Source organism: Diplotaxodon limnothrissa, linkage group LG18 (assembly GCF_057381915.1).
Source record: "Diplotaxodon limnothrissa isolate DT_005_m linkage group LG18, D_limnothrissa_male_GT1.1, whole genome shotgun sequence".
In the NCBI taxonomy this organism is placed as follows: domain Eukaryota; kingdom Metazoa; phylum Chordata; class Actinopteri; order Cichliformes; family Cichlidae; genus Diplotaxodon; species Diplotaxodon limnothrissa.
In genome coordinates, this window is record NC_140613.1 from 4,542,830 (window position 1) to 4,569,935 (window position 27,106).

The 27,106-nt window shown below is 39.0% G+C and overlaps 3 protein-coding genes and 1 long non-coding RNA gene across 4 annotated transcripts; 2 read left to right on the plus strand and 2 right to left on the minus strand.

Annotated features, from left to right (window-relative positions):
- Window positions 1–423: 423 nt before the first annotated feature.
- Window positions 424–7,233, minus strand: LOC146612903 (uncharacterized). Its single transcript, XM_085378394.1, has 3 exons — window positions 7,180–7,233; window positions 4,707–4,965; window positions 424–1,409 (listed from the first exon to the last, which is right to left on the minus strand). Exons 2-3 carry the CDS (start codon window positions 4,948–4,950, stop codon window positions 424–426), a joined length of 1,230 nt encoding a protein of 409 aa, XP_085234520.1. The 5' UTR covers window positions 4,951–4,965; window positions 7,180–7,233.
- Window positions 7,234–11,264: 4,031 nt separating this feature from the next.
- On the minus strand, window positions 11,265–13,149 carry LOC146612904 (uncharacterized). The gene is made up of 4 exons (XR_014907062.1): window positions 13,063–13,149; window positions 12,311–12,376; window positions 11,811–11,966; window positions 11,265–11,358 (listed from the first exon to the last, which is right to left on the minus strand). It is a non-coding gene; the product is annotated as an uncharacterized LOC146612904 (long non-coding RNA).
- A 2,954-nt stretch (window positions 13,150–16,103) lies between these two features.
- On the plus strand, window positions 16,104–21,385 carry LOC146612905 (uncharacterized). Its single transcript, XM_085378413.1, has 3 exons — window positions 16,104–16,192; window positions 18,991–19,255; window positions 20,512–21,385. Exons 2-3 carry the CDS (start codon window positions 19,006–19,008, stop codon window positions 20,577–20,579), a joined length of 318 nt encoding a protein of 105 aa, XP_085234539.1. The 5' UTR covers window positions 16,104–16,192; window positions 18,991–19,005; the 3' UTR covers window positions 20,580–21,385.
- A 3,936-nt stretch (window positions 21,386–25,321) lies between these two features.
- On the plus strand, window positions 25,322–26,107 carry LOC146612906 (uncharacterized). Its single transcript, XM_085378412.1, has one exon. The coding sequence runs from the start codon at window positions 25,337–25,339 to the stop codon at window positions 26,105–26,107; it is 771 nt and encodes a 256-aa protein (XP_085234538.1). The 5' UTR covers window positions 25,322–25,336.
- Window positions 26,108–27,106: the final 999 nt, after the last annotated feature.

Sequence of the window (27,106 nt, forward strand, 5' to 3'; positions counted from 1 at the left end):
TCCAACACAAAGGGGCCCAAGGGCAGACCCGGGCCACACTACAGAAATTATATATTATCGCTAACCTAGAACCTAATGCCTTGGTGTCCCCCAAATGAGCTGAAGCAGGTTGTCGGGATGAGTGATGTCTATAATTCTCTGCCTAGACTGCCCTAACATTTGGCCCTGGAAAAGTGCCATAAAAGGGATGGATGGCTGTAAAATCAGTGTTTTCCTTATACAAAAAAAAGGCTAACAATTGGAATAAACAATTCAGAGAGTAGAGTTAATTACTATTCTAGACAGGATATATACCATATTGACCTGAAAATGGTATGAGCGCTTCCTTCAGGCTTTGAAGTGATTTGGTTCCTCATGAACATGTGCTCCACTATTAAACTGTTCCACCTAACAGCTTTCAAACATTATCTAAGAAGGAAGCTTTTAACAAACATGGATTTTCATGTGTCTTCTCAACTGTATCCTATAAGTGAATCTTTTCGCACAGGTGCTACAGAAATATGGCTTTTCACCTGTGTGCGTTCTCATGTGAGTTTTCAAGTTTGTCCTATCACTGTATCTTTTACCACAGAGGTTACAGGAATATGGCTTCTCACCTGTGTGAATTCTCATGTGAGTTTTCAAGTTCGTCCTATCACTGTATCTTTTTCCACAGGTGCTACAGGAATATGGCTTCTCACCAGTATGGACTCTTATATGAGATTTCAAGTTCATCAGATCACTGAACCTTTTCCCGCATGTGCTACAACAATGTGGTTTCTCACCTGTGTGACTTCTCATGTGAGTTTTTAATGCAGACAGGTAACTAAATATTTTTCCACATATGCTACAAGAATATGGCTTCTCACCTGTGTGACTTCTCATGTGAGTTTTTAACGCAGACATGTAACTAAAAATTTTTCCACAAGTGCTACAAGAATGTGGCTTCTCACCTGTGTGGACTCTCTGGTGTTTTGTCAGTTTGTATTTATATTCAAAGGTTTTTCCACAAGTGTCACATTTTAAAGACTTTTTACTTGTGTCAGTTCCACACTGACTCTCTGACACAGGACAGCCGTCTGCTGTGTTACTGTTTCTGTGATGTCCTCTCTTCTCAGGCTTTGCATTTCTTTTTGATCCTGAGTCTACATGCTCACTTTCATCCTCATCTCGACTTTCTGGTTCAGGAGAGTTGTAAGAAAGAAGCTGGTCACTGTTTGGTTCAGGTTCCTCATAAGTAGAAGTCACCATAAAGGTATCAGTCTCGACCTTCAGCACAAGCACCTGACTAGTGCAGAGTTCCTCTGGTTCCTCTTTAATCTGTGGAAGCTCTGGGTCCTCCTGGTCAAGACTCAAGTTGCCCCCCTGGTTAAAAACTTGCTGGTCATCCAGATCCTCCTCTTGCTTACAGACATGTTGTTGCAGGAAGTCTGAAGGGACAAACATAATAGAAAAAACGCATCTGATAAAAGATTATTTTCACTTTAAACATATGAAAATAATAAAACAACTCAAAATTTACATATAAACATTTCTGCCGTGTCAAAAAATTAATAAATAAATAAATAAAAATCAGTGACCAATATAACCACCCTTCTTTTCAATAACTGTCATAACCCTTCAATTCATGGAGTCTGTCAGCGTCTTAATCTGTTGATGACCAACCGCTTGTGCAGCAGCAACCACAGCATCCCAGACACTGTTCAGAGAGGTGTATTGTTTTCCCATCCTGTAAATCTCCCATTTAAGCAGGGCCCACAGGCTCTCAATAGGCTTTAGGTCCGGTGAGGAAGGGGGCCATGTCATTATTTTTTCATCCTTAAGGCTAGCCATTCAGTGGAATACTTCGATGCATGCGATTGTCCTGCATAAAATTCATGGTCTTCTTGAAAGATGCAGATTTTTCCCGTACCACTGCTTGAAGAAAGTGCCTTCTAAAAAAAAAAAAAAAATCTTTGCAACAAAATGTTTGATGGTCCTGTGGTCACGCCCCAATATTTGAGCAATTTCAAAAGTGCTGCATCCCTCTGAAAGACCGTACACATTTTTTGAGTTTTAAGAGTCTTTTAAATTTCTCTTTTGGCCCATTTTGCCTGAGGAAGAGAAGCTGCCTAAAAATTATGCACACATTTCTATAAAGTGGTGACATCCTTAGACCACGCCTTCACTCATTACGCAAATAAACATCACCTGATATGCTTAAGTCCAATAAGCACTCAAGTTTATACAGCTCAAAGTTTAAAAATATGCATAAAATTATGATATGGCCAAAATATGCTGTTCAAACAATGTTTGACTGCATTGTTCTGGACAGAGATCTTGGATGTTGTTCCGGGGAGCCACTCGCCTAGCTTGAAGGTCACTGCACAGAGTGCTTCCATTACCACTGAGACCAATGTTTCAGCTTCTCAAAGCTTCTCGTTCTCCTTCATCCTGATGTTGCTATCACTTGGTATTATCTACCTTTATTACTATGGCCATTGTCCTCTGCTTGTCCACCACTACTATACCAGTTGGTTAGGACTACTATGATTATATTTAGAAATATACATTTTTGTATTTGATTAAATAGATATAAAATAGCACTTGGTGAAAATTTTATATTTATTCCAAGAGCTGCAGAACCTAAAGTTTTACACTGTCAAGATGGAGGCATATGATCACATTACAGCACGCAGTGATCAAACCCATATTTTGTTCACCACATGAAAGAGCTGTTAAGCATTTATGCACACAGTGTGAATGCTCTCCAATCCAATCAGAACAATGTCATTTGTTTAGAAAGGCTGGACAAGTTTGTAAGTGATCCAATCAGAAGTAATCTTCTTGTGCAGTGACGTTAGATGTGCACATTTAATCTGCACCTGGTAAACAGGTTCGGAGAGTGGGTTTAGCCAACTCCCATACCTCCAGTTTCTAATCAAAATGTGACGAAATCTCAACATTTAGGAAGCAGAGAAGAGTACATGCACAGAGACATTTCAGATATAATGTCAATGAAAATAAGATGCTTTGCAAACCATGTGGAGCAACACTCTTCAGTAAAAACCCAACAAACCACTTTATTGTTTAGTCAATTAAATCAACTTTAGATTTTGTCTATGAAAGTTTTATGATATTTAGTTAACTTAAACTAGACTAAAACAATTTAAATGTCTAAATTATGACCAAAACTGAATGATGTTTTACTTGAATAAAACTAACTCCAAAAAAAAAAAAAAGAATTTTGAACAAAAATTCAAAAGTTAAAAGATGAATTAAACAAAAAATATTTATCTACGCAACATAACATTTTATTGTTTGTTATTAAAATATTTGAATCTTGTCCTATTTTCGCTGGAATTACATTTCCTATCCTTGGAGTTTTCAAGGCAGTAACAATGTTTTTACTATGTTTACTGACAGTGTTGGTCAAGTTACTTGAAAAAAGTAGTCAGTAACTAATTACTGACTACTTCCCCAAAAAGTAATCCCGTTACTTTACTGATTACTTATTTTCAAAAGTAATTAATTACTTAGTTACTTTTTAAAAACATGATTTACAACCTGAATAGGTGATGAAGCGATAGATCTTTCAGCCCAATTCTACTTTTTCTGCATAATCCAGCATACAAAATGTAATCAAAAGGAAAAGTCTCTTTTTAAAACTTGTTTTATTAGTTTTAATCTTTTAACTTTATGCATCAAGCAAAAATTTAATTATATTCAACATTCTCTGACTGGAAAAAAAATTGTTTTAACATTTAAACCTATTTTCTGCACCTTCCAGCACATAAAAATATAATATTTTTTGTGTTTGTACTGAGTCTTTCAAATAAATGCAAGTGGTGCAGGTGTGCCGCAGCGGTCAGTGGAAGAATCCGCGAGTTTCTCTGAATTTCCCATTACGTGGTAGTGTACTGGGTGCTTTCTTGGAAGTTGATGGGGTTTTTTCGCTGTAAAAAGAAGTTTTCTTCCCACGCAGTGCAAAGCGTACGCTAATGTTTTTGTCACTTTTTAGTAAGTAAGGTCAGTACTTCCACGTTTCAAACGCTGCATGCTCATACTCTCTCCTGCACTCGATATATTATCCATTGTTGATCTGCACACAGCTGTTGCCACAAACGTCACACTCGCTTACGTCATTGTCATGAGACACTCTTGCAAAAAAATAAATAAATAAATAAATCACGGTTATAGTAACGCAGTAACGCAGCGTGCTTACGGTAAAGTAACAGTAATCTAATTACCTTTTTTGCAATAGTAATCCCTTACTTGATTACTTGAAAAAGTAATCGGATTATAGTAACGTGTTATTGCCCATCTCTGTTTACTGAGCACAAACATCTAACTGGGAATAAATTAAGTTCCATTTTATGTTATTTTTGGGTTGTACCATTATTTACATTCTCAAGATTGTTTCTTTCTAAACTTTTAGCAACATTTGTGGGTAAATATAAAGAATTTAAAAATGATTCAGCTTCAGTAAGCAAAGAATTGTATTCAGTTTGGACAAAATGCTGCATTAAAATCTAGTCTCACCTCTTCAGTCTAAGAATTTAAGTCAGTTTATCAGCTGACTGATAGAAAGTATAGAGTTATCTTAGGAAAGGTATAATAATAGACGTATAATGATACTTGCATTTGGCTCTTAAATTCATCCTCTACCTCTAAAAGTAAAAGTAATTTGGTGTCTCGTTTGGAATCCTACACGAGTCATATTTGTTTTTACTAAGAATATTACATGCCTTTGTCATGTTTTTCACATTTCCAGATTGTATCCAGTAGTCTGAGCCGCTCTTCCCCAGTCCAGACGATGATTCCTTCAGCCTCCTGCTTCACTACAAGCGAGTCTACATCCTGAGTGGTGGAGACTTCCTCCTGTTCCTCTTTAATCTGTGGGAGCTCTGGGCTCTGCTTGTTCAGACTGGAATTTCTCTCCTGGTTACAGACCTGCTGGTCATCCAGACCCTCCTCTTCCTCACACTTCATGTTGTTGTGGGAGGTCTTGAGGGACAAACGGACACAACAAAAAGGTTACTAATGAGATGACAGGGAAACACAAATGTGACAAATGTTTTGAGACAAAATATGAAAACGATAAATAAAGTGGAGGAATGATAAGATTGTTTTTTTATAAATATTTGCGAGATACATCTTACAGGGTTTTTGTATTAACGAGTACTGCAACAGCAGTGAAAAGCTTTCAGCTGCAATATTCTCATTTGGATTTATCTTCACATTATTAGCTCAGTCAGTGTGCACAACTGAAAAGACAGTTCATTTAAGTTCTGCCATGTTTCATCAAATACCAGTATTACTGAGGAACAGCAAAATGTGCAGGTCCACTGTAAACACTTATGGTGAGGACTCTGTCAAGAGTAACATAATAGAGAAAGTTTTGGTGCTCTACTCAAAGCTTTGAGGCATCTACCCGTGCCAATTACACACTCTTTTTGACAACATATCCCATATCGCTTATGTGGTACATGTGGGTTCTCTCCGGGTACTCCAGCTTCCTCCCATATTTCAAAGGCATGCAGTTAGTGGGGTTAGGTTAATTGGTGACTGGTTGCCCATAGGCAAGAATCTGAGTAAGAATGGTTGTCTGTCTCTGTGTGTTAGCCCTGCATCAGGTTGGCGACCTGTCCAGGGTGTACCAAGCTTCCTGCACTACGACAGCTGAGATAGGTTCCAGACATAATCCCACTCTCCGATAACAGACATCAGTGCATTGATGTCTGTTGTGGTGATGAGAGAGCTGAGCGTAAAAGCAAAGCCATCAGTTTATGGTCCCACCCTCACCTACGCATCCATCTCCACATTAGTCGCTCATGAGCTCTGGGTAATGACACATCACATTACAGAGAATAACTTCCTCCCAGAGTAACAAAAACTGTAATTTAATGACATCCGGAATCCGTTTCTGACCTTGGTCAGACACCTGGGGCTGAAGCCATGCACATCTCCACAAACACATAAGAGATACACAACAGGTTACTGCTGTTATGTGGTTGTTTTTTCACCATCAGTGGTGTCATTTTTAGTAATATATTATTTTTATTGCTGTTATGACTACTGTCAAAATAAATTTCTCTTCAAATTCACATTGTAATATAAGATAGCATATCATAATAGGTATATAAGATATAATATAATCTATACAAATTTACATAAATGACATTGCATAAATTTATATTACATATTATAGTCTAAGGAGCTTGGAAAGAAAAGTGTCTGGACTTCTTTAAGTTGCTTGAAGACGTTTCACCTCTCATCCGAGAAGCTTCATCAGTTCTAGGGTCAAATGGTGGAGAGTTCCAGATTTAAGCCCTGTGGCAGTAACCCTCGAGAGGGACAAAAAGACCCCCTAAGATCCTCTACCTAATCACATAACATATTACATATTATACAACACATTGGGTAAATTCCCTGCTTATAGAGTCTAGGGGAAACCAGCAAGTGCCATTAACTGGTCTAGACTGGTTGCTCTTAATGATCTGTTACTCTATATTTTTCACATGTTTGTACAGGATATTGTATTTGATTTAATTGTTATGTGCTTATGTGGTACATGTTTTTTGAGTTTTGCTGCCATGATGCCAGGACTCTCTTTGAAATGAGATTTTTTACCTGGATAAATAAAGGACTATTAAATATAAGTATAGATGTATACGTATACAGCATTATAATTTATTGAATACATAACAGAAACATTGCTGAAATGGCGAATATTGAACCCCTTGTTAACCTCGTTTATAAGAACCCAGCTGCGGGTTTTGTAGTCCATCTCTTGCACAGTCTGGAGTCACTGCAGCTCTCTGAACTGTGCTTCTCTTTTAAAGTGCTTATTAATTCTCATTCACACCTTTAATCGGCCTCGTTACGCTTTCCTTCAAGGTCGAGGAAAAGTAGCTAGAATAAGGAGACATAATAGGAGGTATTTCAGGACTATCTGGACCTGCCCCACTTTCTCTGTACGTATCTTTGATTTAAACGTGTAAAGCCGCCTTTTTACTAGTCACGCCCCTCCCGTGTCTCACTGAACTTCGGGCTGAAAGGTTTTCATTAAAAAGAGAGCGAGAGAAACTTGTGTTATTCCTATTATAAACAGCTCGTAGCTCCTTGCTGGTTTGAGATCTGAGCCTGCAAACTGAGCTCTGATCAGGGTCCTACAGGAGTCGTATTCCCGCGTTAGCTCATTGACGCCGTTTTACACACCTGTGTGACTTTATCTCGGATATCCAACAGTCTGCTGATCTCTTCACTGATGTCTTTTCAATTTCTGAGATTTCTTCGGCTGCAGTTCGTCTCTCCTTAAACTCTCGGACACTGAAGACGCTGCTAAATAGTAAGAGTCGCGTCACTTCCGCTTTCCTTCTTCTATTGCATTTACAGCAGACTAGACCCATCAAAGGTGTGTTGCTGCCCTCCTTACACAAAAAAGTCCTGTATTTTTGTGCTTCAAAGCTCTTTTCGACAGCAACCTTTTTTCACGGCGGAAAAAGGATAAACTGCATGTATCATTTCAAATTCTCAAAGACTGCTGGCATCGCTACCAGAACACTGTTAAAGAGGCAAAAAGGGAATATTTTGCAAATATTATTTCTTCCAACTGTCATAACCCACGTGTGTTATTTAGGACCATTGACACTGTTCTTAATACTCCTTTGAATGTCTGTTTGGAAGTTTCTCCTGAGATTTGCAATGATTTTCTGAACTTTTTTATTGAAAAGGTTGTCACCATCAGGGCTCTTATCACAGCTCCTGACTCTGACCCCTCTGTCTCTGTCCCTTGCGCTGCTGTTTTCACTCAGTTTGAGCTTGTGACGCTCTCCTCTTTAGAGGATGTGGTTCGCCATATTAAGCCCACAGGTTCCCCACGGGATCCTGTCCCTCCACAATTCTTTAAAGAAATTTTTCCTAGTATACAACAGTATGTCCTTGACATTATTAACAGCAGTCTGTCTTCTGGTGTGGTTCCTGCAAATTTCAAACATGCAGTAGTACAGCCACTGCTTAAGAAACCTGGCCTTGATCACACAGTTTTAGCGAACTATAGGCCTATTTCCAAGCTGCCTTTAGTCTCCAAGGTTTTAGAGAAAATTGTTTTTAGTCAACTGAAAGATTTTCTAGATGAAAATGGAATCTTTGAGGTTTTTCAGTCAGGTTTTAAAACCCTTCACAGCACAGAATCTGCATTACTAAGGGTTTTTAATGACATCCTTCTGGCATGTGATTCTGGTAACCATGTTGTTCTTGTCTTGCTTGACCTAACTGCTGCCTTTGACACAGTAGACCACAATATTTTAATTTCTCGATTACATGATGTAGTGGGTATTGGTGGCACTGCACTCAATTGGTTTAGGTCTTATTTGTCAGATAGAACTTTCTCTGTCAGCCTTCTCGGTTACGAATCGTCTTCTGCTCCTCTGTCATGTGGTGTCCCACAGGGCTCAATTTTAGGGCCACTGCTCTGTTCTCTGTATCTACTGCCTCTGGGTTCTATCCTTAGAAGGCATGGGATCTCATTTCACTGTTATGCCGATGACTGCCAAATTTATTTGACACTAAAACGCAAGGATGCCATCTCCATAAAACCTCTCTTGACATGTCTAGATGACATTAAAGCTTGGTTGGCTCGAAACTTTTTAAATTTTAATAAAAAGAAAACAGAAGTGTTGGTGTTTGGACCCAGTGGTCCCTGTGAGTCCTCCTCTGTTGTTTTAGGATCCCTGGAAGTCTATTTTAAATCTGTTGTTACTGACCTTGGTTTTAAGTTGGACAGTGATTTTAAATTGGACAACCAAATCAGAGCAGTGGTGAAGTCCAGTTTTTATCATTTAAGGCGACTGGCAAGACTAAAATCTTTTCTTTCGAGGCAGCACCTTGAAACAGTGATCCATGCTTTTATTTCTTCCCGCCTGGACTACTGTAACTCACTTTATGTGGGGGTCAGTCAGTCATTGCTCTCACGTCTGCAGCTGGTTCAAAATGCGGCTGCACGACTCCTAACAGGAACTCGAAAAAGAGAGCATATAACCCCCGTGCTGGCCTCTCTGCACTGGCTGCCTGTGTCTTTTAGAGTTAATTTTAAAATTCTTATGTTTGTTTTTAAATGCCTACACTCAAAAAAATGAAACGTTGACTTTAATTAAAATTATTTTGTCAACAGGTTCCACGAAATTGAATTATGTTAGTTTAAAGCAAAAATCTTTAGTTCATCTAATTTAAAAAAACTACTTAAGATTAACAAGACATATTTAAGACTAACTAAATCAAGTTATGTTGTATGAACATAGATGATATATTTTCAGGTTAGATAGTTTAGTTACTTCAACACATTTCTTATTTGTGGCAGTAAAATGTTAAATTTAAGTTAGATTAATTCAAATATTATATTTTCAGCCACCTTGTGCTTTATTAATTAGTTTTACATAAATCTATTTTGTCAACAGGTTCCACACAAATGAATTAAGTACATCCAACTTATTTTTTAAAATTTATTTTATTGCCAACACATTCAGTGAGCATTTGTGTAAACCCAGTCCAAAATAAAACACAACAGCTCATTAGGGTTAGTAATTAACAGTATGTAGACAGATGCAACATCAAGACTTTAAATTAAATGTCTGTATCTACCAGAAATAGAAGAAAAAAAAACGCATTGAAGATCACATAACACATTGATAAGATGACACTTGAGTTATGCACATGTGATGCTAGTAAGGTCTGTGAGTGTTTTTTTCTTTTAGTGTCTAAAATGGATAGCAAAGTTGCTATTTGCAATGATTGCTTAGGGTCAGTCCAGTAACACAATGCCAATGAAGTGCTTTCCTTTAACAATGCAAAGTGAAGTGTCCACACCTCAACAGCCACAATTAAAAAAAAAAAAATGTAACAACAACAACAACAATAATAATAATAATAATAATAATAAATAGTCCACTGATATTAGCAATCAAAGAAAATTACATCACCATCCCAAATAAAACTTTAACAAAACATGCCAACATTATGGTCTAACAATAAAACAGCTTGTCAGCGTTCAGTTTTTTTGCAACAGCACAGCAGTAACCATTTAACACTCGCCACTGTCAACATTTATTTTACCAGTGTTTGGGCAAAAAACTTCAGATGTAAACATTTTAACATGGAAACAATTGTTCGTCTTTAAAAGTCCACAAAATATACATTCATCCTGCATTCCCAACTTGGATGATCTGATATCCTCGTGTTGGTGTTGTTCCCAGACCATCATGAAAATGTTGTTCCAGGTTCAACATTGCAAGTGACCAATCACATTGTTGTGACGTTATTCTATCCCAAGCCATTCGTGCATTTATGAAATTCCAATGTTGCAAGGACAATATCAATTCTGCTTACTGTTTATTAAAGGGTTACGGTTAGGGTTAGGGTCAGTTGATCGGCGGACAGAGGCGGTTTCACGCAGCTTAAGTACAGTTTTTTGTTTTACGCCGGTTTTTCCCGAAGTTGCAAAAGTATGACGTCACAACATTCTGATTGGTCACTTGCAATGTTGATCCTGGAACAACATTTAGTATGATGATCTGGGAACAACACCAACACGAGGATATCAGATCAACCTCCTAACTTACCCTTATTTTTAGTATGTATTGCAATTACCTTTACAATGCACACAATGTAACACAAACTGAATATGAACATATTTCCACCTCATAACAATATGCCTTGAACGCTAATATACACACCACCCTTCAACATTTCTGGTGCAGTATCATCTCTCAATTAAATCCTTTAAATCTCAATACTTTTGATTGTCTCTTAGCTTTCAGTCTTGAGGTTAACTGAGATTCAGTGCATATATCCCACCCATTAAGAGTGCACATGCAGAGGCCAGGTCTTCCAGGTCATGCAGGACACACTAGATGGTTATACCCACATCGGCTGGAGGAGTGCTGGCATCAGCTCTTTCGATGGTAAAGATAGCAAGGGTAATTTGTTCCAGCTCCCTCTGAACAGCTGTAGCTTAGACACAAAAACATAGAAAAATGGCATCCAGTTTTAAAAAAAGAAAGAAAAAGGGCCAAAGTTACCCTTTAATGACGTAAACACAATATTAGGAACATGCACCCCAGTGCGCCACTATTTTAGACTACAGATTCAACGATAAATATAAATAGTTTGGGTATACAAGAAGATTTCCCAAAACATTTAAACAGGTTCCATGCAAATTACAACAACAACAACATTACAACATGCAACAACATTAGTTATTCAAAATTTGGTTTAATACAGATAAAAAACTAAACTAAAATTACCAACCAATTATTCTTTGAAGAGGATGCTTGGGTCTTCATTCAGGTAAAAAGGTAGTGCCCTGAGGACACACTCCCTCCCCTTTTCAATGGTTTCCTTCTGTAGAGAGTGGCAGAGATACAGGAAGAGAAAACAGATATACTTTAGGATGACAGAAACTCACATTATACGCAAAATGAATGACATATCCACTGCACAGATAGACATGTACACAAGACCAACTAATCATCACATGGACATGAATAGTTAACCTGTTGGGCAGGGTTTCCACCACATTATATATGTCCATAATGGAGGTAAAGACAAACTAATACATCATCTTTTTTGCATTCAAAACATAACATAAAAACATTCACTTCTGGTTTAACCTAAATCAAGGGATCAGATTTTACATATGTTTAGGTAATTTAAATTTTCCAACGTTTTGAGTACCAAACTTTGTCTTGCTTAATATAAATGTAAGTGCACTGTGCAGCTACCATACACTAGCTGTTTAAATTTGAAAATGATCTTATTAGCCATAATATTTTGCTACCAACAGAATAACGCACCTGTGTGGCTGGGGCCAAAGTTTGTCTAATTTTCTTCCCTGCAACGCCTCCTTTTTTCTTGAAGACTTTTATGAGCTGGTCAGTGTATTGGTCAAGTTGTGTAAAAAGCCTTGGAACATGTGCAGCAGTAGTAATCCTCACATATTCTGCTTCCACCTGAAAATATGTCAACAAACACAACATACTGTACTGTAAATATACATACTATATGTACACATATACAAACTAAAACTAATGTAGTAAGACCTCATTAAAGCTATAATTTTAACACAAACATTTACACAAAATGCTAATGGAGCCATTACAGCTTTTATTGTTATTTATCAAGTTCCAAAAAATATTGATCACAGCTGATCTGAAAAGAATTTCATGCCTCAGGCCCTTGAACTGCAACCATGGTTCAGATGTGGAGAAGAAATAACAGGGGCATGGGATGGGTCACAAAAGAAAACTTAACTTATAAAACAGTTTTGTTTTTAAAAGTATAACAGTTCACATACCACATACAAGCTCAGCAATACCACATACACCACATCAGTATAGGAGGGAGCAGGTAAAGGCAGGATCTGAGATTTATAAAGAAAAAAAAAATTAATTCCTTAATTTCAAGAAGCAAATTATTGTTTGAATTACAACTAAATAAAATACTACTCAGAAGAAAAGCAAGAGATTGACACTGCCATGTGCTAACTTTCTATAGAAGCAATTATCACCAGGTCTGTCGACCTCCATTGTCTGTCCACTCATATGTCTTGAATAATTTTATTAAAAAAAGTAAGTGTGTACTTTCACAAACTGTAATTTATAACTACATTGATATGTATAACTCCGCTAGGAAACATGCTGTATTTACAGACCATTTTTACATAATACAGATTACTGATAGAGCAGAACAATGGTGTCACAGTGGCTTTCGCCCTTGACTTTTTGGATTTTAAATGTCACTTTATGCTATCCTTGCTATCCTATTCGATATTTCCGACTCTCGGATTACAGAAAAGGAATCCCAAGAAAGCAAATGGAAAAATAACCCCTTGAAAGAATAACCCCATGAACCCCTGTAGCTAATCCCTTAATAAAACAAAAAACAATAAAAATGTTTCTTACACAGTCCACAAAATAAGCATGTCCAGGACCCAGTAAAACAAGCACACGCAAACGATATAACATGTCTTGTAAGACAAACGCAAAATATAACCATGCTGGACATATAGATACTACACAACATAGTCAAAGAAAAAAGTGGTCTTACCTCTCAAAGAAACAGCAGCTTGGCGCCAAAACAGCCTTTTTCAGTTAAATTTGAAGTCTTGTGCATGAGCAGGCACAAGCCGTGAAACCTTCTTGTTCTGCGCGGTTTCATTACAACTGTTTTTGCATTACTGCCACCTTGTGGATATACAAGGTATATCGATCCTAATTGACTTAACTTAAATGTTATGCGATCAAGTAACACATTAGTATTATGTACGTTGAATAATAGACACAATTACGTAGACTTGATTAGAAAAACATATGTTAACTTAACAAAAACATATATTTTAAGTAAAATGAAAATAAATAATTAATATACACTGAACAATCCACCTCATTCATTTTTTTGAGTGTACACAGTCTTGCCCCGCCTTACCTCTCTGAGCTTCTTCATCCCCACATACCCTGTCGGTTTCTCAGGTCAGCTGACCAGCTGCTCCTGGAGGTACCGAGATCCAGGAGGAAGCTCAGAGGGGACAGGGCCTTCTCTATTGTGGCTCCAAAATTATGGAATAATTTGCCCATGCATGTTAGAGAGGCCCCTTCACTGTCCACTTTTAAATCACGTCTTAAAACCCACTTTTATTCCTTGGCTTTTAACCTCAGTGAGACTTAGTTTCTTTTTTTAATGCAGTAGTTATTTAATTAATGATTTCACTCTTCTTTTATTTGTTTTTTATTTATATCTCATGTAATTTTATTTTACAGTTCCAATGTACAGCACTTTGTGTCAGCTGTGGTTGTTTTAAAGTGCTTTATAAATAAAGTTGATGATGATGATGATGATGACGGCAGCATATAGAATAAATCCAATAAAAAGGATATATAGAACATAGGACGTACTAAATTGACTTTTGCTACGGTGTTTGAGTGTAATTATGACTAAAAAAATGCACATTTGCCTTTTTGCGGCATATTTTAGTAGAAATGTTATATGTTATGTTTTATGACACAGTGCACTTTATTATAATGTAACCTTTATTATAAAGGACTTGTCCTAAATACATGGCAAATTGTCAAATGTATGGACAAACTAAGGTGCAATGCTTTACCTTCCTCTCCATCCCTGTTAGCAGGATGAAGGCAACCTCTTGTGTTGTGCATTCTTGGTTTTCAAATTTCAGTTGTTAACCTCAGTGTAAAAGCTTCACTGTGCCTTCGGCAGCTTCAACATCATCAGTAAAGAGAGATTTAAATATGTGTAATATCACACTGTGTCAATTTGTTCACCGGAGTCACAAGCTGTAACACTGATGCTGCGTTAAGGGACCATGGGAAAGATGGGAGAGACAAGTGTCCTCTACAAAAGCCCTAAAACCCTTCACTGATGAAAACTGTGGATTAACTTCAACCCAGAAAGTTCAGGAAATCAAAAATCAACTTTAGGTGTCAAATGAATAAATGTGGAAAGCCATTAACTCTCCTGGGGTTTGAGCTTTGATGCAGCTTTAGTGTAAGCCATGGATTTACTGGTCAATCTATGGTTCCACCCTCACCTAAGGTCATGAGCTCTGTGTAGTGACTGAAAGAATGGGATCACAGATACAAGCAGTGTAAATGACTTTTCTCCAAAGGGTGGCTAGTTTCTTCCATAGTGATAAGGTGAGGAGTTTGATCATGTGGTGAGAACTAGTACAGTTGTAAATAAAATACTACATTTTTAATTGGAAATCAAAAAGCTCACTATGCATAAATGACTATATTAATTTTCATTGAGAACACATCATATTAGAGAGAATAACTTCCTTCCGGACAATAAACTGTAACCTGACGCTCTGGTCACGTCTATCGCGTTCGGTGTGGACGTCTATTGGGAAATCTGAAATCGGAGCCTCTTTCACAGAGTTCTGCCGGAGGTTTCTTCCTGTTAAAAGAGAGTTTTTCCTTCCCACTGTCGCCAAAGTGCTTGCTCATAGGGGGTCATATGATTGTTGGGTTTTTCTCTGTATCTACTGTACAATATAAAGCGCCTTGAGGTGACGTTTGTTGTAATTTGGCGCTATATAAATGAAATTGAATTGAATTGAATCGAATTGAATCCAGTATTCCCTGTTACAACCTTTCTCCTCAGTCTGCTGAGTATCTTTGTCAACAGCAGCTGAGTGTGAGAATGGATTATGCACTCTGATAACAAGTGCAGCAACATTTTGCAATGCTCACAAAGTTTCTCCCTAAAGATTTTCACTTAAATGAAAAGTCTTTCCCTTTTGACCATCTCTGAATCGAGGAGGGGGGCCTGAGGGTACATCTTTCGCCATCTTGCAATGCTGTGATTGCAGCCATTCCCCAACTCTCTGTGAATGGTACTCATGGCCATTGATCAGTGGGCTTTGATCAAGGGTTGGTGATCAATGGTCATGAGAATTTGCATAATCATGATGAAGGAACTGACCTCCCAGTCCGTTGTTCCTGCAGCGGATCCAGTCATTATGCAAATGTACTGTTTATAAGATTAGGAAAACCTGCAGTCAGCTGAGACTGAAGAAGTCACTTGGATGAGCGACGAAACGTTTCTCCCACTGAAAACAATACGTCCAGATGAACAAAATCAACCTTTGAAGATTTACCTAAGTGGATGTTTGAGAATGCATCAAGACGTAAAAAGCTAATAAAATGGTAAAAAAGGACTTCCTGCGGATACGTTTTGTCCTTACTCGTCTGCAGCTCCGTCAGCATGTGTAAAATGCTCTTGTTTCAGTTGCTCTAATTTTAGTTTCTGCTAAAGAGGGGATCATGTTCAGCTCAGCTTGTTTGATTTTATTTCAAACTGATACTGAAGTGTGTACTTAAATCGATAGAAAGCAGAGTTTCACTGGTCTGGCCCACTCAAGATTAAAATTTGGTTTATGTGATTGACGACGTAAAATGAGTTTGAGATCTCTGTCATTCACTATTCCTTTAAGTCAGTGCTCAATGTGAATCATTAGGGGGCGCTAGTACGCCTTTCAGTCCAATCTGCCAGAAAAGCAATAGAAGAAGAAAAAAACGGACGTGACGCGATGTTTTGGCTGTTCGGTGCAGTATCTGAGAGACTTGGTACTGCAGGCGAAGAAATCTCAAATATTAATAAGCTATGATTGAGGAGGACCAGCTGTGAGCGCATACTGCTGGATATCCGAAACAAACAGGTATGTAAACACGATCGACTACAAAACGTGCGTCTTACTTCAATAATATTTGACACAATACTAGACGTGCAACGGGAAGTAGTGTGAAGGCAAAGCACGGAAACGGAAAAGAAAAGGGAAAAAAGAACATTTGTGCACAGTTACATAATTTACATTTCACCATTAAAGTGTGTGTGTTTACACACACTTAAAGTGTTCAGTGTATTGCAGGGATGGGCAACTCCAGGCCTCGAGTGCCGGTGTCCTGGAGGTTTTAGATGTGTCCATGATACATCACAGCTGATTTAAAGGGCTAAATGACTCCTCAGCATTTCTTGAAGTTCTCCAGAGGTCTGGTAATGAACTAATCATTTGATTCAGGTGTGTTAACCCAGGGTGGGATCTAAAACCTGCAGGACACCGGCACTCGAGGCCTGGAGTTGCCTACCCTTGGTGTATTGTATGCACTCTAAACGACCATCTTTGAACAGGTGATTTCAAGTCACATGATGAGCTGAGGCAGGGTGTCACAATGGTTTGACACAAAATCTCTTATGATATTGACCCTCTTTTCACACCTTTGTTGTGTGATGAGAGACATAAGGGGCAACTTAAGGGGCAACTCCCACCAGGTTTTAAATTCCTGGAACTATCCACCATTTGGCTTTAGAATTTTAAAAAAAAGTGTATCGGATAGGAGGTGAAACATGCAATCTAGCTACTTTCTTTCCAAGCGCCTTAGACGACTGTTACCTGAATGACTGAATGATATATTGTTAAGAGTTTTTCTTCCCCACTGTTGCCAAAGTGGTTGCTTAACATTTGATTGTTGGTGTGTTCTTTGTATTATTGTAGGGTCTTTATCTTACAATAAAAAGTGCCTTTAGGCAACTGTTGTTGTGGTTTGGTGGTATATGAATAAAATTGAATTTAATTAAAAATTAAATTGATTTGAATTGAACGGCAACAATTAAAGAAGAAAAGGAGTATAAATAAAGGCAAGCAGCTAAACAATAAGAATGGAATAGACAATTAAAATTTATCAATAAAAAAGACGGCTATGGGACAGGAGCTTGGTACATGTTTGTCATGATTTTAGAGAGCAGCGATGGCGCAGAATAATCCTCGTGGTGGTTCACTGGGGGTGAATACTGGCCGGATTAGCAGTTTTTCTGTGCTAAGAGCAGCAACTTGTATATTTTTTCTGTGTTCGTGGAGGTGTGCGTGTCTTCAGCCCTGGGTGTCTGAACCAAACCAAGATAGGTCAGAAATGTGTTCCAAATGTTATTAAATAATGGTACATTGATTCTATGGAATTGGTGAAAGAAAATGAAAATATTGCAGAACTAAATCTCGTCAAAAATCACTAGTTAATTCAAACACATGAAGTGACCCACTACCCCCCCCCCCCCCCCCCCCCCCTTCCACAACTAAAGAAATGAAGAGAGGAGGGAAATCCTTCAGACACAAAGGACCATGATCTTTTTATATTTACAGCTTAGTTATTACAAATGCCTCATTATCATTCCTTTTTTTAAATCTGTGTGTTCCACATAATCTGACCCTCTTGGCTTGCTTCCAAGAGAGTTTTTGCAGTATACTTCCACAGTCCTTTTTCCTTTTTCCCTTTAGGGCTGTTCGATATAACGATATATATCGGATGACGATATTAAAAACGTCTATGTTTCATTTTACGCTATCGTTTGTTTCGTGGTGTCACAAAATAAACTGTTTACGGCAACATTTTTTCATTATATTGATGGTCACAGTAGTGGCTATATTAATTTTTTAAAGTTCTCTCTTTCTTTAAAGTTCTCTTTATATTTGATATAACCACACTACAGACAGAGAAGCAGTTGTTGTTGTTTTTTTGCCTTGTCCTTAGCAACAATGACGGTAAAACCACCATGTGTCCGCGTGTTTATTTTCCACATAAACCTTTCACAATAAAGCTCAAGATCCTGTTGAGACTTTTCAAAATAAACTGAATCACGTGAAAGAGCAGATTATTTACGGATGAGAAGCAAAAAAGAGCCGCCAGGTGCTAAAAAATAAACCTTAGACTCAAACGTTAGAACAGGCTTTTCCCCGCAGCACGCCGTGTAAGAAATACTCACAAAGAAAACGGCGACCGTTACAACTTATGTCTAAAAATGTATCGTTTCAATTAAAACACTCGACTCCAGGTACGAGACGCCCAGCTGGAAACACTTCATGCAAGTCGAGCTGCCCGAGATTCACAGAATTTATAGAAAATGTTAAATTTTTGTGATTTATATCGTTCCCAGGACGATGGATGTCTTAATATCGGGACATGAGATTTTGGTCATATCGCACAGCCCTAATCCCATAATCAAAAAAGTTAAACACATTCACTTCTTGCTACTTTTCAAGAACCCTGTATCAAGTTACATTGTGTTACCATCTGTTCTTATGTATTGTTTTACTGCTGTCCTATTATTATTATTTTTTCTTCAATAATGGTTGAAAAATTGTTACCATTTGCTTTAATATAAATTTTAATTCATGTAATTACTGTTTTATTTCAGTATACAACAGTGAAAATCAAACTGCCTTAAATGAAGCTGGCATCAGCAATTGAATGTTGTGCACTCTGAACTTTGTCAATAAAAATGTGATAACTCGAGTCACTCACACAGGTGCTCTTAAACATTTGTCCAATTTGTACACTCCAAATTTCACTCACATATGTGAGCAACATGCTCTCAGTGTACAGACTTGCTAGAATATATTTGCTCAGATGTGCCTTCCTGTCATCATATTAGTAACCTTCTTGTTATGTCCCCTTATCCTTTAAGATCCCCTACAGCAATATGAAGTGTGAGGAAGAGGAGAGTCTGAATGACCCGGAGATCTATAACCAGGAGTGGAACTTTGGTCTGAGCGAGGATGGTCCACAACTTCCACAGATTAAAGAGGAACAGGAGGAAGTCTGCACCAGTCAGGATGTAGTACAGGTTGTAGTGAAGCAGGAGTCTGAAGAAATCTTCGCCTGGACTGGGAAAGAGCGATTCAGAGTGCTGGATAACATCTGGAAACACGAGGAAGACTTACACTGCACAGGTATATAAAACTTAATAGTTGTTGGGGGCGTTTTTCTCTGTGCACAGACACACTCTACCTCTCCTTTTATTCTTCAACAAAAAACATGTATGGTGCTTTTTGAATTTGCTTAACTTGCTGAACAGAATCAACTTTTGGGAACCAGGTGCAGAACGACTCTTTGCTGAACAGAAGAGTGTTCTGGATTCTTTGTGGTCATGAGGCTATCACAAGACAGCAGTTCTCTTGTCCGTATTGCCAAAGCTTGAGAGCCCAACCAGTCAACCCTAAGATGGCTGATTTGCATCCTTCTTAGCTCAGATTGCATAAACCAACATTTTTTGATATCTCGGCCAGGGTTGTTATCTCTGCCCTGTGGATGAACATAAAGGCCACGACACAGTCTCAGCTGCAGCAGAAAGGACTGAGAGGCAGAGAGAGCTGGAGGTGAGTCGACAAAACATCCAGCAGAGAATCCAGGACAGAGAGAAAGATGTGAAGCTGCTTCAACAGGAGGTGGAGGCCATCAATCAGTCTGCTGATCAAACAGTGGAGCACAGTGAGAAGATCTTCACTGAGCTGATCCATCTCATCCAGAAAAGAAGCTCTGATGTGAAGCAGCAGATCAGATCCCAGCAGGAAACTGAAGTGAGTCGAGTCAAAGAGCTTCAGGAGAAGCTGGAGCAGGAGATCACTGAGCTGAAGAGGAAAGATGCTGAGCTGAAGCAGCTCTCACACACAGAGGATCACATCCAGTTTCTACACAACTACCCCTCACTGTCAGCACTCAGTGAGTCTACAGACTCATCCAGCATCAATATCCGTCCTCTGAGCTACTTTGAGGATGTGACAGCAGCTGTGTCAGAGGTCAGAAATAAACTACAGGACATTCTGAGAGAGGAATGGACAAACATCTCACTGACAGTCACTGAAGTGGAAGCCCACAGCTTGTTGGCCTTATTGTAATAACACTGCACTTCGTAGATCAGTGTGTCAACCTCAAGGTGCTGACAAAGGAGCAAAAATCTACTTGGATTAAGTCTAATAATCACTGTTGGCATTGTGGGTGGCACCACCGGGCCAGTGTTGGTTAAACCTCCTAGGACCTGGCATCCACATATATGGACATCACATTTTGGGTTATTTAGACCAGAATACTATCTAAATCCACTTGAACCCCTAACTGTACACATTTTCCTGTTTAGAAGCAAAGTTACCTTCTACTATGTAGGCAAAATAAAATTGATTTATTTTTTATTGTCTTTCTTTTTCTTTAGATTCGTGGCAGATATGTAACCAGGAGAGGAACTCCAGACCAGGAGGACAAAGATCCTTCACAAACTAAAGACGAACAGGAGGAATTGTCCATCAGTCAGGAAGGAAAGCAGCTTTCACTGAAGAAGGAAGCCAAAGATACCATCATCTCGACCAGGCAGGAGCTGGGCATCAAGTGGAACACTGAAGTAAAGTTGCACATACCGTATTTTCACAACCATAAGGCGCACTTAAAAGTCTTAGATTTTCTTCAAAAAGTGCGGCGCGCCCTATAGCGCAGTGCGCCCTGTGTGTTGTAAGGAGGACGTAGTAGAGAACACCATGAGAACGCTAAAGGGTGAAGTGTGTGCGTTGACTTTATTGCACATACCTGTATAAAAGAACAGGTATGTGCGTTATGCAGGACATCGTTGTTTTAACAACCCTGAAAATGGCAAAGAGACACGCTTACGAAGCACAGTTTAAACTGAAGGCCATCAGCTACGCGGAGGAACATGGAAATCGAGCAGCGGCGAGAGAATTTAAGATTAATGAATCGATGGTTCGCAAGTGGAGGAAGCTGGAAAACAAGCTCCGGCAGGTCAAGAAGACGCAGCTGAGTTTCCGCGGACATAAGGCGATCATCGAGCAAAGAACGAGCGGGAGAAGCGTTTCGACGGTCACCATTCGGCTAAAAGCAGTTTCACTTTCACTTTTTATGAAACGGTGCCATTTTTCCATCCGGACCAGGACTACGGTAGCGCAGCAACTTCCAGCGGATTATAAGGAAAAGCTGGCCATCTTCCGCTCCTACTGCAGCAAACACATCGGCGACAAACACATCCAGCGATGGATGACCGATGGAGACCACAGTTTCACCAAGAGTGGAAGGCAGCGCCGGGCGAGTTACGCCACAATTTGCCAATGGATTGTAGATGCTTGGGCTAACATGTCTGCTGGCACTGTTGTTCGAGCTTTCGCGAAAGCCGGCATCATTTCCGAGGAGCCGCACGGCACAGAAAGTGACTCTGACAGTGAAGACAGTGAACCTGGCATGTTTGATGAAGATTTAGCACAGCTGTTCAATTCAGACACAGAGGATGAGGACTTCGATGGGTTTGATTGATGATAAAAATGTGAGTACCAAACTTTGTTTTGCTCCTGCTTTATTTTTAAATATGCACACTTGTATGCTTGTGTGTTGTTGATGATGACGATTACTGGTAATAAAAATGTGAGTAAGGTACCGAACTCAGGTTTGCTCCCGCTTTATTTTTAAATACGCATACGGTACTTGTATGCGCCCTATGATCCAGTGCGCCTTATGTGTGTGTGTTAAATACAGTAATGGCACACATAACTGAGACTGCGCCTTTTAGCACAGTGCGTCTTATGGTCGTGAAAATACGGTAATATGTATGCAAAGCTGTAATGGATGGATTTCTTACTACAAAACTGAATAAAACTCATGTTGGGTCCTATTCAGACCTCAGAGATACGTTATAGGGGCACATGAAGAATCTAAAGACCAACTGCAATAAGCAGCATTAATGCATCTGTTTTGTAAACTTTTTAAATATATTGACAATTTAAAATTAATTTAAAATTGACAATTTTCCCTATTAGTGCCGAATGTTTAATTTGAAAATAAATTATCGATTTTAAACTAAGCTTTTCACAAACCACACAACACTATGATAGGTGTGTCCCTGTGCCACGTTTCTGGGTCTTCCTGTCTTACCCTTTGGATTCCAGCACAAGGCCTGTGTAGTGATGTTATTGGTGGACTTCCTGAGGGTGTGGCCAGCTGTTGATGAATATCTGCAATATACACAGGGTTGTGTTTGTCTTGCTACATGTTTATGAAATATAGAGAAGTGTAAGTTTTTAAAATGCCCGGCTTGGTGGATGCTCTAATCTCTCTTTAGCTCTTGAGCTCAAGAAAGGTCAGAAGACGGTTCCAGACAATAACTTAACGCCCACTCATATCCTGGGCCATGTGACCTCAGTAAATCACATGATAGGGTGGGGCAAGGTCTCTCGATGTCTTTCTGAAAGTGCTGTAACAAGGTTTAAGAATTTAATTCACCCACTGTTGTTATCCTTAATGCCCTGTACCAACGCAGAGCAGCTACCTGAATGCTACTCCAACAGAGGTCGATTATCTTGTTAATAATTTTACCTCCTCACTACGTACGACTCTGGATACTGTAGCTCATGTGACAAGAGAAGAATCAGAAGTACCTGACTCTGTAGTATAACTCTCAAATACGCACCTTAAAGCAGGTAACAAATACATGTGTACTGAGTTTTTGTAACCTTGTAAATCAAAATATGTGAAAATTTGGTGTGTGTGTGGTAAAAAGAAAAAAGATTTGTTTGTTGTAGCTCAGAATTCTTTGCCAGCTAAATCCGTATATATATTTCTGCACTACGTCACACCGACACACAGTTTACTCAGTTCCACTTTTTGTGTCAGAGAACAGATGGGTTTGGCTGTTGAAGGGGTGCTTTACTGAACTTCAGGTCCTGGAAGAATAAATGCCCTTTTATATGCCAGCAATACATGTTTTTATTGAACATTTGAAGATAACACAACACAAACTCTAGAAGAGGAGACAAAGTCAGAGATAGAAACGACAAGGAGCAGGCGCATCTAGTACACATAGAGCTGTCACAAAAACTCACAGAGCTCAGCAGCCAGCGCAACAAATTCTGAATCCTTGGCTTTTAGTTAGCAGTTAGCATTAGCAACACATGCTCCATCCGCTGTGAAAGGGCCCTTATGCTAAGACATCTGGGATAAACACTGGTTTGAGCGCGGAGTCAAGGAGGCGATTTACGTGAAAAGGGAAAGACAATCTCTGAATCGAGGAGGGGGCCTAAAGGTACATCTTTCGCCGTCTTACAATGCTGTGATTGCAGCCATTCCCCAACTCTCTGTGAATTGTACTCATGGCCATTGATCAGTGGGCTTTGATAAGTGGTTGTTGATCAATGGTCGTGAGAATTTCCATAATTATGATGAAGGAACTGACCTCGCAGCCCATTGATCCTTCAGTGGTGCTAGGTTCAGTCATTATGCAAATTTACAGTTTATAAGATTAGGAAAACCTGCAGTCAGCTGAGACTGAAGAAGTCACATGGATGAGTGACGAAACGTTTCGAAACGCTACATCCAGATGAATAGGATCAACTTTTGGAGATACTCTGGATGGGATTATTATTTGTTTGTGATTTTTATTTGTGACCACGATATGTCCTCCAATGAACATATTAAACAAATATGGAGGACTGCTTTCTTCCATTTGCACAAAATCTGTAAAATTAGAAATATCCGGTCTCAGAGTGACGCTGAAAAACTAGTTAATGCATTTATTACTTCTAGGACTACTGTAATTCATCATTATCAGGATGTACTAAAAACCCATGAAAAGCCTTTAGTTAATCCAAAATGCTGCAGCAAGAGTACTGACAGGAACTAGAAAGAGAGCATATTTCTCCTATATTGGCTTCCATTCACTGGCTCCCTGTTAAATCCACAGTTTAATTCAAAGTCCTGCTATTCACACACAAGGGCAAGTACCATATCACCCCATTGGATCACTTCGCTCTCGCACTGCAGGCTTACTCATTGTTCCTAGAGTATTTAAAAGTAGAATTGGAAGGAGAGCCTTCAGTTTTCAGGCCCCTGTTCTGTAAAACCAGTTTCCAGTTTGGATTCGGGAGACAGACCGTCACAGTTGACGCTGGCCAACTGTGGGAATGTGAGGAAGGGGCTGTGAATGCAAGCAGTGCGTTTATTTACAGTGCATGGAAAATAACAATAAAACCCGAATGCGTTCCCGACTCCCGTGACATGTCCTCTTCCCAGTGTTAGTGTTCTTTGTCCCCGCTCCTCAGTGTCTGAGCACCCCGTGCTCGCTGCCCTCTCATCTCCACACTTCTCCTGGGAAAATAACAATGCAGCAGATTAAACTTACTAACTGGCCAAGAGACTAACATAAAGCCACGCAATGATCCAGTGTCGGAGAAAGCTCCACCACACTCTTAAGTAGCTCCTCCGACGAGGCTTGATCAGCTGCCCCATGAGGCGACTGTTGCTGTGATTTGGTGCTGTATCAATAACATTGACTTGAAGAGAGTCAATAGTCAGCTGGTAACACAGAAAATACAGCATTAATATTTATTTAGAAGCATTAGTTTGTCTGAGAATCTGTTTTTTACTGCAAAATTTTTGTCCTGTTTTTAAATCTCACCTGATGCATGATCATCTTTTTATTTACGGAAATTAGATTTCCAAAATGTCTATCACTGAGTCAGCTAAACAGCTTATCCCCAGAACATACCTTTTACTGGTACATGTGAGAACCATGTTTACCATGTAAGGACCTGCTAATTGTTGAGGTTACATTACAGTTGATCCAATTTATGTTTTTCTGATATTATCATTTTGTCCCTTCAGATCCTCCACAATGTGACTGTAAAGACAAGGAGGGCCTCACAGATCAGCAGGTCCGTAACCAGGAGAAGAACTCCAGTCTGGACCAGGAGGATTCTTCACAGATTAAAGAGGAACAGGAGGAACTCAGTACCACTCAAGTGGCATAACCACTTGTACAAAAGCAGGAGACAGAAGCTTTTCCTGCTCGTGAAGAAAACGACCACAGTGAACCAGAACCAAGCAGTGACCAGCTCCTTTCTCACAACTCTCCTGACACTGATCAGGAAGAAAACAAGGATGGTGACTCACACAGAAAAAAGTCAGATCAAGTCGTAGCAGGACTGAGAGTTCAAAATTCCAAGACAGTACATTTATGTAGTACCTGTGGGAAAAAATGTAATAGGATGGAAAACTTGAAACAACACATGCAAATTCACACAGGTGAGAAGACGCATTCTTGTAGCACCTGTTGGAAAAATTTTACTCTAAAAATGCATTTAAATGAACACATGAGAATTCACACCGGTGATAAGCCTCATTCTTGTAGCACCTGTGGGAAAAGATTTAGTTTAGCAGCAAATTTGAGAGCCCACATAACAATTCATACAGGTGAAAAAACATATTCCTGTAGCACATGTGGGAAAGGATTTAATCACAAGACATCTTTAAAAATACACATGGAATTGCATACAGGGGAAAAGCAATATTCCTGTAGCAGCTGTGGGAAACGATTTAGTGTGGCAGCAGCTTTGAGAAGTCACATAAAAATTCATACAGGTGAGCAGTCAAATTCCTGTATTACCTATGGGAAACAATTTAGTGTGGAAGGAACTTTGAGAAGTCATATAAGAATTCATTCAGGTGAGAAGCCATATTCCTGTAGCACATGTGGGAAAGGATTTAATCATAAAGCTTCTTTTAAAATACACATGGAATCACATACAGGTGAAAAAAGATATTCCTGTAGCACATGTGGGAAAGACTTTAGTGTGGCAACAACTTTGAGAAGTCACATAACAGTTCATACAGGTAAAAAAAAACACATTGTTGTAGCACATGTGGCAAAAGTTTTAGTTGTCTTGAGTACTGGAAAGCCTACATCAGTGTCCACGCAGGTGAGAAACCACATTGCTGCAGTACATGTGGGAAAAGTGTTAGTTCCCTCACAAACTTAAATTCACATGAGAGTCCGGTGAGAAGCCGTATTGTTGTGGTGCCTGTGGAAATGGGTTTTACTCATATGTCAAGTTTGAAAAGACACATGGGAGGCCACACAGATGAGAAGCCACATTGTTGCAGTGTCTGTGGGAAAATTTTTAGTCGTATGTCAAGTTTGAAAATACACATTGGTTTTTCACCTGTGTGGCCTCTATATTGTTGTAGCAGCTATGGGAAAAAATTCACTTCTTCGGTACAGTTGAAATATAGGAAAACATGCTACATGCTAAGTTTCATTTTTAGAAAATGTTGGTGGCGGAGCTTATGTGTCTCTGACTACATTAACAGGTACATTTGGTAAATGTAACTTTTTCTGACTGTTTTGGCTTTTTACCCAATATAAACAGTATAAACAAGTTTTGTTTTTTTTGTTTTGTTTTGTTTTTTTTAAATCCTTCTAGGAAGGCTGAAGATTTTTGAAAGCTCAGTTTCTGTGTTTCCATATGGACAAGAAAAACAGAGTTTGTCTCACAACTTTAAAGGTGTGCACCTTTACCACCTTTATCTGACACCATTCCGTTATTATTTGTGGGCTTTTGATTGACATTTGATGGACATTTCTTCACGTTGCTTTGGTTCGGTGTCAACAGTGCTTGAGATCACATGAGTCTTAATGTAATCAGAACTATTTGCCAAGTTATTATAGGTGTTAGGAAGGTTGTTTTTAAAATGTATTCCGCTACAGATTACAGAATACATGGCCCCAAATGTAATTTGTAATGTATTCCATTACATTAATCAATGGGAGTAATGCTTTTTACAACTACAAAAATGTATTATTACTGTGTGATGATACATTAGAGCAGAGGTCTCAAACTTAAATGAGCTGTGGGCCACTTCTGACACTGTCATGTCATTGGAAGGCCACTTTAGTGTTCAGGTAGTACAAAAAAACCCCAAACAAATAAACAAGAAAACACCCACAACCAATTCCTAAAATATGATCTTTTGTTTGT